This window comes from Diadema antillarum, unplaced genomic scaffold, assembly GCF_040938485.1.
Source record: "Diadema antillarum isolate AM-2024a unplaced genomic scaffold, OU_Dant_1.0 scf00000223, whole genome shotgun sequence".
NCBI lineage: Eukaryota > Metazoa > Echinodermata > Echinoidea > Diadematoida > Diadematidae > Diadema > Diadema antillarum.
In genome coordinates, this window is record NW_027271112.1 from 403,876 (window position 1) to 423,747 (window position 19,872).

At 36.8% G+C, this 19,872-nt stretch overlaps 1 protein-coding gene across 1 annotated transcript; it reads left to right on the forward strand.

Moving 5' to 3' along the window:
* Positions 1–1,237: 1,237 nt before the first annotated feature.
* On the forward strand, positions 1,238–17,665 carry LOC139724581 (uncharacterized). The gene is made up of 15 exons (XM_071635713.1): positions 1,238–1,289; positions 4,820–4,947; positions 6,014–6,242; positions 6,817–6,954; positions 7,476–7,592; positions 8,359–8,527; positions 9,371–9,442; positions 9,884–9,955; positions 10,831–10,902; positions 11,317–11,388; positions 11,683–11,757; positions 13,234–13,308; positions 14,429–14,500; positions 15,572–15,649; positions 16,606–17,665. The coding sequence occupies exons 1-15, from the start codon at positions 1,238–1,240 to the stop codon at positions 17,663–17,665; spliced, it is 2,481 nt and encodes an 826-aa protein (XP_071491814.1).
* The last annotated feature ends 2,207 nt before the right edge of the window (positions 17,666–19,872 follow it).

Below are 19,872 nucleotides of genomic sequence, written 5' to 3' on the forward strand. Positions count from 1 at the left end.
TTACTGCATGTTACTCCTAGCTTCTTATTACTGACCACGATATAGATTATCGTGTAATCATCATCATATGTACGAGAGTAAAAAGTGATAATGCGCTAACTCCACCCAGTATAATAAGGAGAAACCAGAAATCAAGAAAATGGTGATATAACGTAATAAAGGCAATTGATTCGTTCCCTTCAGTTTCTCTTCGACAGACTTCTTCCTCATTCAACCAAGGTTAAGAATAACTACAGGTGTATTTGATAACACAACATTCTTTCTTGTGCAAAATCGACTCCAAAAACTCATTAAATCTAAAACATCCCACAGGCACTGACAGGGTAGTCAATTTTCTAGAACACGTTGATGATTCCATCACGGCTTCTTATTATCAAAGAAAGTTGCCGTATAGCCAAAGGCTTATCATTAAATCCTTAAAGTCCTTCGTAATGAAATCCACAGCAGCAAAATTATCTCTCTTTTTTCGGGAATTTCATTTTCAGAGTGCTCCGCGGAAATGTGAAGACCTAAGAAGTATCACTCTTCAGCTCAAATGCGACCGATATTGTAATCTTCTGAAGCCCCCTTTACTCATCGCTGAGTGTAAGTGAACCTCACGATAATCAAAGTACAAATTTTGCCGCTTTTATGTGTTTTGCTTTTGTTTGTGCTTTTTATTTATTTACCTATTAGGATTCGTGGCATATACGGCGGCACTTTGTTTTCTTGAGTGAAATACGAAATACGTCAATGTCGGTTTTTACAAAGGCAAGAAAAATTCAACACGTACGAGCATTTGTTTGCTTGCTTGTTTTTTTTTTTCTTTTCTGTTCTTCATATAAAATAATGAGAGTAGATGGTAAAATATTCTTCCTATTCATTGTACCTGTAAGCACATACTAAATTTCATAATATTACGCGAATGAACAATCAAGCGGCACCTTGTTAGTGAAATAGTATTCAATGCCCAAGCACACTTTTAAACAAAAACTTTACTTTAGTCAACAAACAATCAGTATTGCTTGGACTTTACCTTAGAACTGTAACATCAGTAAGGATAAGCATTGCTATTGGTCAAGACATCGTCACCTCTGTATTCGAGCATGCGCAATGACGACACTTTGCAGCCCAGTAGATGCTGTGACTCCTCTTAAAACAGCTTTTTCAAAGCCCGTTTCACTGAGTCACGGCATCGTCTTGTCGACGGGTCTGTCCGGCTGACCGACAAAGTCTGGCCGCTTGACCATCACCGACCATGGCTGTAGGATTGGAAACTGTTCTTGCACTGGCATTTCTCTGGAACCACGGTGAGTAGCCTTACATGCTTACGAGCATTCCTAAACCTTTTTTTTTTTAGTAGAACATCAATTAGATTTTGACAAATATTGCTATTCATTCATTCATTTATTCATTCATTCATTCATTTATTCATTCAAATTAGTCGTTTTGATTTCCAACAAACAATAATCATTAATGTACAAAATGCATCATGCAATAGCAATGACATTATACATTACATCGAAATATTTATAGCGATCTAGATATAATCTAAGCGTCCAAAGACCATAGAGTAATTATCTCAAGAGCATGGCGTCATGTCGGGGGGCAGTTGGGCTTTTAATTCACTTCCTCTGATCATCAAAAAGGCATGCACTTTTAATGCTTATATGGGACTCGTGAAAGAATATTTTTCCAACATGTAGACTGTGGAAATATGACAGAATGATAACCAACGAAAAGAAAAGGAATATTTGGGTGTAGCACTTCTATAATATATGATTTGTGTTCGTAATGTACAGTGTATATTATTGTTTGTGTGTATGTGTGTGTGTTTGTTTTGTAAATGTACTATCAATTCGTTTGTTTGTTTGTTTGTTTGTTTGCTTGCTTTCTTTTGTTGTTCCGTATATGTTGTGTATCAAATTCACGTACAATGTAAACTGGACTGTCCTGTAAAACAGCTTGTCATGATGGCTATTGGCTGAGTGAGGCTATCTAGCCGTATTTATCGCGTGTAAAAATGCATCATAAATGACAAAATTGCACGATTGTTTTTACTTTGACGGCAATAAATACCAACCAACCCACCATACAAATGTGACAAGGAAAAATAAGATATTCTTTTGCTTGTTCTCTCCTTCTGTTCATCTTACCCAGTCCTTCTCTCTCTCTCTCTCTCCCACCCCGTCTTTTTCTCTCTCCCTCTCGCTTTCTTTCATTCACTTTGCTATGTTAGTCCTACTCAAATTTTGTACTTGTCAATCCGGTATTTCGAGAATTATTAAAATTTTTACACTTCTGCAATGTTTCAATATAACGAATGTTTGTCAGTGGAAGAAATACAGGCTGCAAAAAAAAATGTTTTCAACTTACAAAAAAGTGGACGTTTCACTATGTAATTGCGATACATTCTGCTCATGATAGTTTGTATACAATGGTAACCGTGGTAACCATACAAGTGATTTCTTGGCTCTGATTGGGCATGGAATTGTGTTGTTATGGTAGTTACGATTGATTGCAGCGTTACCATAAATGTTAAAGTTACCATAGCATTGTGCCACAGGGTAAAGATCTTCACAATCCGACTAAAACCTGAGAACCTAATGGCAATTGCATGGTGATCATGTTGATTGCACCAAAGTCAAATGTTCTATGCTTGAATACAAAACAAGACTAAACCTTTCACGTATAGTGTAATGAATAGAAATACTATTATAGCGGGAAGTCATAACTCGTGGCAAGCCTTTACGCCTTTATAATGCTGGAATATACAGTTTTTTTATGACGCATGATGTTTTTCTCTAGTTACAGATGTCGTTTGGGGTTTTTTCGGTCATACCTGACCGAATGAAAAAATGAATTTTCTGGTACCATATATTCTTTCACAGCATGTTATCCATTGAATAATGTTGTTGGTATTTTTTATCGTCTCCCATTATTTTTCCATTTCTGGAAATCATATACTTGTAATTCTTAATGGAACATAATTTCATATTATGTCTGTCTTGCCTATATTTGAGTCTTGCCTGATATGTAAACCAGTCTGCGTATTCTTATATAGTTGTTTCAATTTACATTCTATCGATGATCTAGGCCTATTTACTTGTTTTTATTGCACTAACTGAAAAACAACCGTTGCGGATGTTAGTACGGTGAATAAACTAAGTGAATGAAACGAAAGCAGCCACAAACTCAGAGGGAAATTCTACATGATTACAAATTCAACCTTCCATACCAAATTATAATTCTTTTTTGTTCTATCACCATTCACATAATGACAAATAGCCTTTTGTCAAGGCCCTCTCGATGTATGTTGAAGAGGGCCCAGCTGAGCGGGGTTGCGCTCGCGCTCGCGCTCGGCTGGGCTCGCTTCGCTCGCCCATTACAGCGAGCGGGCCTTGACAAAAGGCTAAATGACAAACTGCCTTGTCGCTCAATACAACAACACATGCTATTTACAAACAAAACTGACAAGGGCTATGAAAATTACTACACGTATCATTACACCCATTATTCTTTTGTGGTGAAATTATAATTTTTATATTAAACATAATCATTCTGAACTTGCAGTATGTATCGAGAGCGCACGCGCACGCGTATGTGTCCGTGCCAAAGAGATCTTCCAGGGGTAAAATGCATTGTATGCGTTTATGTATAGGTTATACACTTGTTTCAAACTCTATTTAGATGTTCTTATGTACAATTATTATTGTTTTTGTAAAAGGATGGAAATAAAAAAAAAACAAATGAAAGCAGTCAATCTTTGTTTATTAAAGCGGATAAACTAAAGCGCATAGTTCATTGGCTTTGAGGCTATGGTGGCGACTCTAGTCTGGCTGATCGTGGATAAATCTCCGAAATGTCTGCTTGAGACTAACCTGCGACAGCATCTGACACGTATGACTTTTTTTTTTCTAGAAGGCGTCTCAGTGTTGCAAGATGGTGATTCTGGTAACTAAAAAGGGTGATATTTGGTGATTTTTTTAATTGTTTGGTAACAAAATTTTAGCCTGGTAACCAAATCAAAATTTGGTAATTTTTGGTGATTTTTTGGTGATTTTTGGTGATTTGAGACCAATGAGAAATTATTACAATAATGAGAACGAAAATGCATTTCCCAAAAGTTCTCCACTTGAATTACATTGCAATTGCCTGTACAAAGATAACATGTGTGTCTTTTGTCACTCAGCACACATACACACACACATACACATCGGTTGTTATCCATAACATTTTAAGGCCTACACATCACATTATGCATTACGGTGTGTGCGTGACCACGGCGTGTATTAGGCCCTATGGTGCAATCAAACTACACCGAAACTCATGCGAGGCAATCATCTAGAGTGTTTGATAATGGTTTTGTCTTGAAATTGGGGAAGAAACTACACTTTTCCAAATTTGGTGATTTTTTTTTTTTTGAGAGAGAGAGAGGAGAGAGAGAGAGAGAGTTTTGGTGATTTTTCACATGTCTTTTGGTGATTTTGTTCTGCTGGGACCTGGCAACGCTGAGGCGTCTCCGCGACGTCTCTGCCACGTCTCCTATATAGATGTGGCCAAGACGCGGGGAAGACGCAGTTTTGTCCGAGACTTTGCGGAGACGCGTAGCGACCTAAACCGGCGATGATGTGGAGACGTCATTGCATGTAAATATACATGAATGCCTATTTATATTTTAAAGATGATGTACAATTGATAACTGTCACCCTGAAGTTTGACTATAATATGATTTTTTGTAAGTGGTAATGGCAAAAAAACATCAACAGTGTAATGATTAACTTCACTCAAAACTCACTTCAGAAAAGACAGAAAACAATTATTTTCCCTTGCTATGAAGGAGCGGCTGTGAATTTATGCAATGACTTGACGGACTACGTCACAACCATCGTCTCTCCGGAACACCCGGCTGTTTACCCGGCAGAAACTCAACGTGAGTGGGAGGTCGAGATTCAGCAAGGGATGCAGGTAAGTTTTCTTTTCTTTGATATCAAAATAGAACATTTAAAATGTCAGCAATGATAAAAATGATGTAATCAAACAGAGTAATACAATAATGATAATAAATATATATAGATGATATTCATATTTTGCAGTCTTGCTTTCTACCTTCCCATCTCTCCCACCCTCTCTCTCTCTCTTTCTATCTATCTTGCTCTCAACAGAGCGCAAGAAGCAGTTATAGAATATATTATTGCCATGCATTTTGCAACGTTTTTGTCTTCATAGCGTGATATCGTCGCTTGTAATAAAGCGCATAGATTTTCTTCATGAATATTACGATATGTAAGTCTCATGGCAATATAGCAAAACATGGATGCGATCCGTAGTGGGACGTGACGGAAAATATCATGTAGTCTAGCCTGACCATGCAAATGTTCAACATAATGCCCAGGATCTGAGAACGGTGTCTGTAGCTAATATATTCACCGGAGCGAGGGCTAGAACGAACAAGACAGAGGGGGGGGGGGGGGGGGGGAGATGTCCTGTCTATCTATACGGCGCACTACGTTTCAGCCAAACGGGACTGCCGTGACCGCCGGAACATGGTGTAATCGTAGCATTACAGTTTCAGTGATTACAGTTGCATGAAATGGTTGAGAAAGCTCAAACCCATGAGCGCTGTATCGAGACTGCTGGAATTCAGGGAGTGGAGAATGAGACTGTGCTGGTTTCTGTGCCTCCAATTGATACATCAGGAAATGCGCCCAGTTTCATTACAAAAAAAAAGTTGATATGATAGCAACTCTTGCTGGAATGGCGATTGCCATGGTAACGACGAGAAACCAGCTTCCTGATTGGCTGTTGCTATATTGGAAGTTGCCATTCCAGCAGGAGTTGCTATCTTGACAACTTTTATGAATGGGACCTAGATCTCTTCTCTCTTGGGATTGCGAGTATTGCCATTTTATACTAACTATTTGAGAGAGTAACAGCCCAACGCTGAAATTGCAGAATGATAATCAGTGAAGCAGAAAACATTGTGTCTAGAGAATACTGAGTATAGGTTCTATATCTTCTACTTGATAAATAGGTTAAGGTTGATATCGACGTGATTGCAATCGAGCGTACCTGGGACACTCTCACGGTGACTCACGTCGCAGCGGATGAACATTCTTCCAACGCTACCGTCATCCCATTGGTCACTGGAAATGTGACGTCACTCATACTGTCAGAAGGAACGATGAATGTCCGATTTTGTAGCGACGAGTTTGTGGAGTTGACTGGTTTTGCTTTTCACATCAGAGCAAGAGACCTGAATGGTAATGTGCTATAGGTTATAATGGTTTAAAAACTTGTTTCATACGTTGTAATAGTGTTATATTTTTGTCTTCGCCTTTTCTGTTTTGTTATGGAATTTGATTGCTGTGGACCGAGAGTGGGTGATGTAATGACATGCGATGACTCTGAAAATGGAAGGCATGATTAGAAATGCAGCAGAAGTTACTATTCGATATTTATGTAAGAAAAATAATGTTCAAAACAACTATGTTTTGATAGGAAGATTTCCGTGTTATTTTTTTTTTCATCAAGCAAAAATGAATCAAACTATAATACACTATAAAGCATGATTCAGTTGATGATAAAGGTGAGGGTTTGATTTCTCTACCCAATTAATTTCTAGTGTATCAATACATTGAAAACCGTTTCAGCAGGCAAGGATTGTTTTGGTTCTGTTTGCATTGTGTATCTGCATTATGTTAACGTTTCGTCTTCCCTCGTTTCTCACTGATTACGAGGGTTCTATATTCTCCTAATTTGTCCAGCAAGTTAAGTTCTTAAGCTGACTCAATCAAAGATGTATAGTGTTCGAATCCTGATAATTCTTTGCCTCAGATTCCCTTTCCAGTGACTGCTTTGAACCTGCAGCACACGAGTTCCGATGTTTGTCGGGTTTGCAGTTCATTCAGCTCATCGCAAAGTGTGATGGGATTGTCGATTGCCATGATCACTCAGATGAGATCGGATGCAATGGTGAGTCGACAGACCCATAGCCCTCAAAATACAGTAGTCAGTAGTAGTGGCCCTGTGAAGTAATTCTGCATGTAGCATCTTTATTCCTTAGTCTTTATTTGTTTAATATAGGAGAAACATGTGTAGAGTCAAGCGCTGCAAAATAACGGTAATAAGTTTTATTTTCATAAATTGTCAGGGAATTATTCAGATCCCTTCACCAAGCTTTTTTGTATTTCTCTTTTGTTCATGTACGGTAAGCATATCATAAGTATGTCGCATTTTTCATATCTTCAAGCATCAAATAATAGTTATCTACTTGAACATTCATGTCTTTAAAAACACGCAATGAGATGACAAGGATGGGAATCATAAATTATAGTGATGATCATACCAACTGCATGGTATTGTACATAATCGTAAATAAAGCACATTGCTTTATCTCGTGTCACTTTTCATTCTCCTTTTGTCTGTTGTGCGTACTTGAGATGTGTATACTCAATATTTATTTTACATCATGTGTCACATGTCTACACATTTAGCAGACTGTCCATCAGACGCCTACCTGTGTCAAGGGACTGATCACATCTGCCTCCATGGTTCTTTCCAGTGTGACGGATGGCTCGACTGCCCACTACATGACGATGAGGCAGACTGCCGTAAGAATTTTACAATAGGTCCAAGGCGTTATAAACACTAATTTCACAATGTAATAGTAAATACTATGTCTACCAAATAAACACGTGAAGTACATGATAATTATCCACTCGCTCGTCGTTGCAATCCTATAGTCAAAGAATGTTACTAGCCTATGCTCCTGTCAAAACAACAGCAAAAATTTCTTGTACTACAGTATATATAATCAGAGAGGTGAGACGAAACACTCCCTGATATCATAAAGGGCAACCAATATATATGTAATCGTGTCTCCTTTTTTTATTTCCCACTGACATTATATATGTTACCAGATCAATGTTGCTCCTCGTGTATATTTTGCAAAACCTGACGCAGTGGTATAGTAGGCCTACATGTGCCATAATATCGTAACACTTGCCCTGATTTTACAACGCATGAGTGGTTTTCATTGATTGCCGGGTATATCAAAACATTACAAAGTGAACGCCTCTATTTTTGATGCCACAACGTTTTCAGATCAGTCATTTCTTCTTTTCTTTCTTTTTATTTCTCGATTTCTATAAGTAGAGCATAACATTCGTCTTCAATGGAGGATACACCGGAGCCCGATCAAAACTTTTTTTGTTCTTTTTTCTTTAATAAAGCATGACAAAAAGATGTTATCCTTTATTTTATTTTCAATCTAGTCAATGGGAAAGTTTGCGGATGAATGTTCTAGGAAAACCGATAACTTGATTTTGATTTGTTTTGCTATTTTTGTATGATCATGTAATATCTGTTGAAACTCAGATCTGAAATGCCCCGATGGTTGTATCTGTGGCGAAGGTCCTTACGCTCATTTCTTTGGTCCACGTCGAGCTTTGTGCGGGGACCCCGACTGGCTTCCTTATTGGACAAATGGAACAAACGCCTGGAGTGGAGAATATGCGCGCAACTCTTCCAAGAAAACTGTGATTGTGTATGTTTATTGTGTATACTGTCATTAGACTCAAATTAATATCGTTATCTCACGCCTGACGATTTCGATTTTGTTGGCTATGAATTACTATTAATATCATCAGAGGTGACGCATACATAATTTACTTATTATGCATAGCATGGACGAGTCAAAGTTCCAATTATTACACTTCATGCATTTGCTTTAAATGCAGCTAGAGAATGCGTTAGTGATTCATCACGATTTCAGATCCTGGGAATTTCCATTCCTTCTCACATTCAACTCTCCTTCGTCTGTACTCCTGTCCTGTATATAGATATAATGTGTATGTATATATATATATATATATATATATATATATATATATATTATGATAGCAAATAAGTGCATGTGATGATGAATACAATATACGATATGCACATTGAATGATTCGTTTGTCATGATGCGAGTGGATTTTTTTTTTTTTAGTAACATAAAAAATGGTATCTCTGTACAAGTGCGAATTCTTAAGCAAGTTTTATTCTTTCATGCTATTTATAGATGCAGGAAACATGTGTCATGATAATGGAATAGAAGCAAAATAAAGAGAGATGTATTTAATATTACCTTTAAGGTGCAGTATATAAATGTCCTATAACTTTCCCAACACAGGTATAATAATCCGAGTATTTCATTAAGAATGTGTACGAACTGAAACAGAAAATGTGGATATAACCGTCTTGTGCAGGTACGAAAAGAAAGCTTAGGTCTATCATGTCTATTGCCGATTGTTTATTAATACCCTAAAAATTCGGTATATGACCGGTTATTAAGCTGATTTATTAGTATCTGACACACACATTTGTTACTTATTTCATTCTTTAGCGATCTCCACGATATTCCCTTGTACCATCTGGATCCGAGGAGTTTCTTTGGGGTAAACAATCTCAACACATTGTAAGTTTTCAATCTTTTTATCGTCTCCATTGCATATCTCACGCACCCATTGATGTCTACAGTGTTGCTTGAAAATAATGATCATTGCACATTTCACATACACGTAATATTACGCTTTTGACGTATGTCACCTGAGTATTAAAATGTTATTTTGCAGATACTGCTGCTGCTACTGACTCGAAAAGCCTTCTTATCGTAGTTGTCTGACTGCCTTTAGTCGACATTTGCTAGGCAGTCTTCTCTCATTTAGTGTCAGTGGAGTGCTGAATCTTTATTACATTTAATAATCGTCGCAATCTTTACGGATGCGGAGTACCGCACTTCATACACGTTAGCAATGGAAGTGCAGAATTAGACCATCTAAGCAATGCCACATATCATCTTAGTGGTTGACAAAGCAAATGTAGTTATATGATTGCAATGGTCTTATTTTCATCCTAGGGATTTAAGTGGTTGCGAGCTGACTTACCTTCCCCCAGGGGTCTTTGACGGAGTGCCTCGGCTCTATAAGCTGTAAGAACACTTGTCATTGAATGTTCATGTGTATACTCGTGAAATGGTGTAGTGAAAGATCACTGACGTTTGGTTTCAGTTTGAACCACATAGCTGTTAATATTTGTTCTTTCATCATTGTTATTATGGCTTCCACTGGTTGTAGTCATGGCAACACCAAAGGCACTTGTGAGTTTTTTCATTCGTCACTTTCATGATGTCAAGAATTTATGCTGTGTACGGTTATATAATGATATCGTATTTTCGAATGCTTCCGTAGCTGTATAGCCCCTTCTGGATTTGAGGTGTTTTCATTCCTGACATAAAAAATGCAAGACAATGCATTTTATCATTATGAACTGAAGAGAAATAACAGATAGCAAAGCTTGTTTGTCATTGTTTCAAAATACAATCAATTTATTATATATCATTCATAATGTTTCGTAACGCTTTTCTGTTAATGTAGTCTGTTTTAGTTTTTGCGTTTTCCAGTTTTGGGTTTCGTTTTGTTTTGTTTTGTTGTTGTTGTTTGTTTGTTTTTGTTGGGGGGGGGGCCAACAATGACGAAGATATCACTTAAAGATAGCTGGTAGGGAGTTTGTTAACAAAGGTAGGTATTTCGGAAAGAAGAAAAGTAGCAAAGGCATCGGAGCCCTATCCATCTCAAATTTCTTGTAGCCTAACGACAGACTGTAGGGATAACACACGCATAGTTCTGTTTTTCTTGAGCAATGTAGAGAAAGGTTTTGAATATATTTACGTCGTGCCTGAAGACGAAAGAACGCAAGCATATCAAAATGTCCTTGTAATTATCTCATATATAACAATGCATGGCGAAGCTAACTGATATGAATCAAATCAGAAAGAAATTCATGTTAGTTTCACTTTTCCTCCAGATACATTCGCCACAACAGACTGACGTTTTTAGAGAAAGGTACTTTCCGGGGATTGTTTCATTTGAATCTGATGTAAGTTTGTTTACACAATGTTTACTTGTTTATATGAAGTCGTTTGAAAATGTTATCTAAAGTTTGTTTCCTATCATATTTACATACATACAAACACACACACGCACACGCACACGGTCATATAGACATTATGTAATATAGATATATATATACAGTCATGTATGGATATACATTTACAGTGTATATAAATATTAGATTATTACACTTTATCGAGTGTTTTTGTAACCGCGACTTAGTCATTTTTGCATGAAAATGATAAATTGTTTCCACTGTCACAGACATTCGTGACAGAAATTCATGTTAATTTCATTTTATACTCAAACTTCGTTCATCAATAGTTAGAAGTAGGCCTACTAGCGCTTTATTTGTTTGTATGACGTAAATCTCGCATACCTCTTCGTCATGCTGGTGCAGGTTCATGGAATACAACGAGATTCATCGATTCGACGAGGGGTGTTTTCAGGACCTCAACAGCGTATTCTTTGTGTAAGTACCAACTTCATGTCAAAAAAAAAAATAGCTAAGCATCATTAAGACAAACATTATCCAAGATTATCGTCGCAGAAACTCCACTTCTGCATTAGCATGTCACATCAATGAAGGATGACATCACAAAATAAATGATAAACGTCGGCAGTTGTTAATTGTCAATTATCAAAGTTCATATCAAGGCATACGAGTACTAAATCAGGCTTGCAAATTTTGTATACAACAAATTATATCGGTGTTTTCTCCTCTCTGTAATTCCTAAACCATTCAACTGATTTTGTTATAATACAGCGATCTGGAGTACAACAACATCACTGAATTCCGTCCCGGTACATTCCGCGATCTGGGCAACTCTCTTGAAAGATTGTAAGTTTCACTCACGCACCAAAAACTTGTGTGATTCCAAAGTGCATGGGTTTTGTTAGTTTTTTGTTTGTTTGTTTATTTGTTTTACAGCCTTTATAAACATGGTAAAGCAGGAGTATATCCAAATTAATACTGTGGCGATATCTAAGAGATAATCATGACTACTATAGGCCACTATCATTTCAAGCACACGCTTACGATATGTGGTCTGAAGCATTTTTCACCTTATAAACATTCCCTTTTATATGGCGTCGATTATATTCATTGATAATAGATTTGTAAGTTATGTTTGCACTGTATATTCTCTCGGCCGTAATGTTGAAAAATATTATTCATGATGTTATTTTGAATTGAAATTATGAACAATGCAGACATAAAACCAAACAAACGAACAAACAAACACTGAGATATTTGAACTTGGATAGTCTCTAATGAATCTTTTTATTTCCCCTCATTATTATGGTCTCCTTGATCAATCCATGTCGTTAAAATACAGTGAGGTTGTCATGTACCTTGCCTTTAGCGGTGACTGAAAAAAAAAATGACCCTAACAGCATTGTTATGGAATCATAATTATGTACAGTGTATGTGATAGAATGTATTATTGCGTGTGTGTGGCAAGTTAAAGAATGTTTTTGGCAATGTAGTGTGCATCTGATTACCTGTATGTGCCTCTATGATGTGTATACAGGCATGTGATTCATAAGGTGAATAAACTATTAAACATAATAGACCACAGGTAAAAACTAAGCGATGGTAATACTTGCAAGATAATTACAACTTTATAATAGTTTATATGAATACTACAAAGAAACAAAGTCTCTAGTGAAATTAGACAAACTGCCCATTAAAGGGACAGTACAGTATTGGTGGAGATGAGAAATGGGCCGTAAACTTTTTGCGAGATACCAAGAAAACACTTATGAAATAGTACAGAGCATTCCACTTTAAGAGGCATTCAAAGTTTATTTGATGAAAATCGGGTTTGGAATAACTGAAACATCCAAAAACAAGGTAAAACAAAGCAATCGTAATAAAGTGTGGGTCCCACACTTATTAGAATCGCTCTGTTTTGGATATATCAGCCATTTCAAAACCAATTTTCATCAAATAAACATTGAATTCCTCATGGAATTACATGCTCTTACATGTTTCAGTAGAGGTTTCTCATTATCTCACCAAAAATGTAAGAAACCTGAAATTAGGACTCAACCAAAACTATACGACCCCTTTAAAGCTGATACCAAATATTTTTGTAAAACTTAAAATAAAATTCATAATTGTTACCAATCATTTCGTACTTCCGTGCAAGTGTTCAGCAGTCATAACAAGGAGTCTAATTCATTTGTATATTCTGTTGTTATTGTTCGGTAGTTTTAAAAGCCGTTTTTTCTCTTGAAGAATATATACCGTCATCAACTCTTGTTGATACCTATCATTTTGGCTTATCTTTGTAATGTATTTTTCTTTCCACAGAATTATCACCAGGAATAACTTGACTTCTATCAATGCATCCTTGTTCTATGGCTTAGAAAACACTCTCCTTAGAGTGTGAGTATACCACCAGTCTTACCGCTTATTGTTTCCTCTTAGTACAGTGCACTCCCGTTTTAACGAACAGGGCTTCAACGAAGTAAAAATTCAGGCCGCGACATTATCCACTCCATGTATTTTTATTATCCATTTGTTCGGTTATAACGAAATTTCGATAAAACGAAACAAAATTGCCGGTGCCGCGGTCTTCGTTATAATAGGAGTCCACTGTATACAAAATTTGAACTATGTGAACGACAGAAATAAGATGATATTTAACCTCTAACGTAAACAATAAAATATGTAAGTAATCTAGATATTGTGTAAAATCAAAAACATAGTTGCGTAAAAAAAAAAAAATGGGCTATAGTGAAGTATAAGGTTAGTTATGTCGTTGCGTAAGGCCGAAGCGCATGGTATAATGCCTCGAATAATTTGATGCCCTGACAAAGTCGCAGTGCATCACAGGGCAGGTTTTTTTCTTTTGTTTTGTTTTGGTTTGGTTTGGTTTTTGTGGGGGGGGGGGGGCTGTGGCCCGGAGTGGGTAAGGGAAAAAAAAATTCCCTGTTTCTCCGCGGTCTCTGCATAAAACCCCGATGAACTGTCCTTATTAAATGAAGGAAAGTCAACATAACAACTAGTACCGCTTTGAGTCATGTTTTCTTTCTCTTCTTTGATGGAAATGAATAAACTATTGAATTGAATTGAATTGAATTGAACTGAACTGAACTGAATTGAATTGAATTGAATTGAATTGAATTGAATTGAATTGAAAAGCTAATGGCAGTGATGTTGATTTGACTACAATCACGACAATGCGAAACAGATACTGTTTGAAATCATAATTTCACTGTCATTAGGTAAGTAAGTTATTAAGGTTCATACATACTGGTAAATTTTGAAATAATTTAGTAAGGAAATGAATAGTCAACGACCTAATATTCTCATAACAAAAGCTCACAAAAATTTTGTAGGAAATAACCTTACTAAAATAAACAGATCGAATAGATAAAGATTCCTGCTGCAATTCAATGCCATTACCTTGGTATATAATGTGTTATCGGACAGTAGGACAAACGGGAGAAAGGGAAAACTCATATCAAGTAGCTGACTACCGGTATTCTGGTTTTAATTTCAGGAACATGTATCACAATGAGTTGAGATACATTGCACCAGGAACATTCGAGAATATGTCGAGACTCACAGATCTGTAAGTAAAGTCAAACTATTCTGTAAGTTTTTCAAGCATAGCAATAATTATGATAACCCTTATTATTTTCTATTATCATCTTTTTACATTTACCACGGAAGGACGTATAACAGAACTGTGATAAATTTATTGAATGTGAATCATCAAAACCTCCTGGGAGTGTAGTCTAACATCAAGCCTTTTCTTCCTGTCTACTGTCCCTTCTCAGCAAACCTTCTTTGGTCATCTCTTTATCTCTTCAGGTGCCCTCATCATACTTTGTCTTTATTCTTTTTCTCATGCAATCTTATACCACTTCGCTTCTCACTCACCATATCCTCTGTTTCCAAGATATTTCTCCTTGGCTATTGAAATACTATGTCCAAGAAGCTTCTTCATTTCTTTCGGATTTTTAGGTCATATTTCTTTCATATTTGTTTCATTAAGGACAAGAATGTCACATGCATGTTTCTAAGCATTTTGTTACGTTCGAGATCTGCCATCAATGATTCGCAGAACCCGCAGGCTGTATGTCCAGTCTTGAACACTGGTCAAGCTTAAGGGTCACTTTGTGATTTAAGAAAATCATTGTTGATTATTTTATTTTGATTTAATTTGATTTGATTACTCTCTGTATGCCATGCTTTACAATAATTTTCAGCAATTTCATTAACATTAAATATTACACAGTAATTTCTCTATTTTTTCAATTTCAACAAAATTCGTTGTCATAAAATATACATATATGATATATATGTGTATATAATTATATAATATATATATATATATATATTTATATATATGACAACGAAAATTGTTATTAGATTACAGATGTTATGCATATATGCATATCATAACATCTGTGACATGTGTTACATCTTAATTTCCATACAGAACAATTGTCAACAATAAGCACAAACTCGACTGTTTAGCAAAAGTTAGTATGGATAGCATTAATACAATAAAACAAAACAAAAAAGTCTACCATGATGCTCTTTGAATAAAGTGTTTAGGAAAGATAGCGAACAATGATTGCGATTCTGTTTGATGTACCTTCTGGGGTCATAGCTTTATTTTCCACTTTGCTATCAGGCTCATTACGTCACTCACCAATGAGCCGTGGCTCGTGTACCCTGGAATATTTGATGGACTAGACAGTTTGACTGCTATGTAAGATTTTGTGTGTCTTTGTTATTGTTGTTGTTGTGCTCCGTCCATTTGTTCCATTGATAGTATCATTGAAGTTGTTGGAGTCGCTGAATTAGTTTCAATAGCAATAGGCACATTCTGTGAGAGTTTTGGTAAAGCAAATATAATGCATGAATCATTAGGCCTATAACTTTTTTTTTAAAGCATACTAAGAAATTATCTACTAATAAAGTAGCATTTAGCATCGTGTATCAGTTTTCTATCAGTTATTTATGGTTTCTGTTAATTGTGCTATAGTTGTGCCATGTCAAATTGGTGATAATGATGGACGTCTGTTGATTTCAATCAGAGTGGTCATAAAAGAAGTAGTGAACATGGTAAAGATAGAAAATATTGATAGTTGTATCAACATCATACACTGCAAAAAGTCCGGTGTTAAATATGAAACACCGAGCTGGTATTAAATTTCCGGTGCTCATTCATGGTGTTAGATTAACACCTCCTGGTGTCATTTCAAAATTTAAAATTGTTTTTTTGAATAGTTTCTTAGTTACTGCACTTCTTGTTAATTTTGAACTTCAACAAGACGGTAAAGAATTTTCCGATAAAGTACTTGATTTTTGAAAAATGTGTAAACACATTTACACCACAGTAACACCAGTTGGTGTGGTCCCCTATTGAAGCTGGACGGGTGTTATACCATTGAAATTAACACCACCAATATCAAATCAACACCATGCGGTGTCATTATTGAATTAACTCTAGCGCAGTGTCAAAAATATCACCAGCCACAGTGTCAAATTAACACCACGAAGTGCCAGAGGAACACTTTTTAACACCGTCACAATACATTTTCAACACCTATAGGTGTGGTCCTCTATTGAAGTTTGATCGGTGTTAGATTTAACACCCATGGTGTTAAGTCTAACACCGATGTTTTTACAGTGTACTGGTCTATGTAATCTTCTTTCACATAGGCACGCATACGATCCGAGACTGTGCTGTCTGGCGCCACCCCAGGCCGAATGCATTCTTGACAAGCCATCCCACCCTCTCTTCACCTGTCGGAAAACATTCCTACACAATGAAACAGTGAAGATATTCATCTGGATCCTTGGTATCAGCGCCTTGATTGGCAACGCTCTCGTCATCACTATGCGCATGCGTAGTAAGCCCAGCACCACGGTAGCCAAGGTGCAGGCGTCTCTCATCATCAACCTAGCCTTGTCCGACTTCCTCATGGGGGTATACATGGTTTTGCTTGCGATCATGGATATCTACATCGGAGAGTCCTACTTTTGGGAGGGGCGTTCTGAGGAGTGGCGATCGAGTGCAGTATGCCAGCTGACTGGATTCATCTCGATGGTTAGTAGTGAAGCGTCCGTCTTTCTCCTAACACTGATCAGCATGGATCGCTTCGTCTGCATCATTTTCCCCTTCAGTCAGAAACGTCTGGATGAGAACTCCGTCAAGGTTGCCATTTCACTCGTCTGGATCGCCGCCATCTTTCTAAGTGTCGTAGCAGTGCTGCTCAACAACGTCTTTCCCGACGCCTACAGTCTGAGTGACGTCTGCGTGGGCCTTCCTTTCATGAGGAAGTCATCAGACTTCAGAGATGAGCTGGACGAGCGAGTCTCCACCCAGTACCAGACCATCTCCTACTTCACTGCAGCCAACTCCTCCATCTCCACCTGGCAGTTCTCCATCGTTTTATTTCTGGGCATCAACCTCGCCAGCTTTCTCATCATCCTCATCTCCTACATGGCTATCTTCGTTAAAGTGCGCTTCGCGCGTGCCGAGGTTGGTCGCAAGGAACAGGCGTCCAAAGAATTCAGGATGGCTCTTCGTATGTTTCTCATCGTCGGGACGGATTTCTTCTGCTGGATGCCCATCATCATCTTGGGAATCCTTGTTCAGACCTTTGGCATTGAGGTCACCCCGGAAATCTACGCCTGGCTAGTGGTCTTTGTCCTACCGATCAACTCGGCCCTCAATCCCTATCTCTATACCATCATCCACATGGCGGGCTCTCAGTAACCGTAAAGAAACAACAACAACAACAACAACAACAACAACAACAAAAACAACAATGATAATGATAATTATAATAATAATAATAATAATAGTAATAATAATAATAATAATAATAATAGATGTGATAAATAATAAGCCATTTGGGTACAAACAATAGACAATGATAAGGTGCATAGCTTGTTGCTCCACGCATTACCATACCTGACTAGAAGAATGTGCACTTGTGTTATTCTTTTTTTCGTAATGCATTTCGGTACACAATAGTCATGTGAAGAATCACAAAAAGTCAGAATATTGTAAAGTCCAGTGACGATGAAATGCCAAGATCCATTTTTTTTTCTTTAAAATGGATAGCAAACTACAGTTCCTGCAGAATATCAAAAAGTATATAAATATGCAAAATATTGTTGTCACCAAAGTGAGCCTGCATATTTTCATCCAGACCTTATGCGGTCTCAACCGCTTTTCTAACCATCGATTATTGCCTGAATGCATATCGCTGACTTCGACAGGTTGGCATTAGTTGGATTTAATCTTATGTGTTGACAATAATTCACAGGTTATCTTTTTTTAAGGAAAAATCAGTTGCAGCAGAGTGAGCTTAAAGGATCAAAGTAGCCTCAGTTTACAATTCATTCTCATTTCACCATGAATGTTGACATTTTAGACATATACAACAAAAGAGTACACCCCTCAATCAAATAGCGTGACTTTTTTGAAAAAAGGCACAATATAATTTGGCAAGGGAGTTTCCAGATTTATCAACTAACCGACTAAGATCTGTGTGAAAATGATATGTCGAGTGACGTATGACTGAGCACACATTAAAAGCAAAATGGATAACTTTTCAAGTCAGAAGAATCTTTTTCTTTTTCTTTTTTGCAATGAGAAACTAGATTTTGACAAAATTTGTTTCTGATCTACAATTATTATGTGTAAGTACTGTTGCTGTTTTATCATCCATTGTTTGACACCCTCACACGACACTTTTCACGGGTTTTTCTCTTGGGGAACGTTGATATGCAATTTTGGGAGGAAATGGTTATGTTCAACCCTCCAAAAATGTTAGAATCCGTTCAATTTATTAAAAAAAAAAATTGGCATCAGATATTGTTACCAACGTGACACAGTAGACATGTTGTGTCATAGTTGAGTGAGCACACTTTGAATATGAAGCAAGAAATATTACACTGTACGGTTATAACATGACACAAATGCATTATCGATACACCATGTATTAGGATTAATGTGTATGCACTGTCATAGGTGTAATGAATTAATTATTATTTTGAATACTACACTTGTCGTTAGAACACAAACTGCAACGACACGGTTACATGTATAACAGGCAAGTTTAAGATGTTCTATTGGCAATAGGTGTTTGAATAAGCACATATATAAATACAGGGGCATTCCATTCAACTATATTAACACGGATAAATCTATCATTCTTCCATGGGGTCTGGAGAAAATAGATACAACTATATTCATGTAGATAATTACCTCAATATACATACTTATACGTAAAAAAAAATGACTCATAAAACTTCAGTTTAAGATATTTGTCTGTTAATGGTGCCACATGATAAGACAATGACAAAGATTTAACACTACCAAATTGAGAGAGCTGTTCGTGATACAGAAGATTATCTGATGATAATGCTTAAATATCTCTCTATGATTCCAACAAGGTCTAGTGAAAGAAGACTAATTCATAAGAGTATCTAAGCTCAAGAAGAGGTTCTCAGTGATTTAACACCGATTGCTATTAAAGGCAAACAGCTACCAGCTGAAGAAGAAACGACATAAAACCTTTCACGCACTTGTAACACTTGTCGATAAATAGTGAATAATGTTAAAGATAAAAATTACCGATCAAAGGTGGCTAAGTATCCAATCAGTTCAGCCTCAGAATGTATTGTAGTTTTTAAACACTACATGCGTTCACTCCAGACTTATGAATGCATCTCCTACACTGTCTCTTTTTTTGCATGAGAGATGGATTTACTGAAAAAAAAGTACATGTATAAAACAAATCCATTTTGCTGAACATCATTAAGTTTGAGGACGTAAAATCCGCTTTGCCGCGTACTGTCTTCTAAAAACATACAAATGGTTATTTTGTATGTGCAGTTTCCTCAATCATGATAACTTCACGGAGCAATTGTGATTTCACTTCAACTATGGATGCAGAATCAATAGGGGGGATT

Bases quoted from the DNA above. Each gene is read 5' to 3' on its own strand.
- LOC139724581 (XM_071635713.1), top strand. From the start codon at position 1,238: ATGGCTGTAGGATTGGAAACTGTTCTTGCACTGGCATTTCTCTGGAAC. The intron at 1,290-4,819 runs GTGAGTAGCCTT...CTTGCTATGAAG, and splicing joins GGCATTTCTCTGGAACCACG to GAGCGGCTGTGAATTTATGC. The intron at 6,955-7,475 runs GTGAGTCGACAG...CTACACATTTAG, and splicing joins AGATGAGATCGGATGCAATG to CAGACTGTCCATCAGACGCC.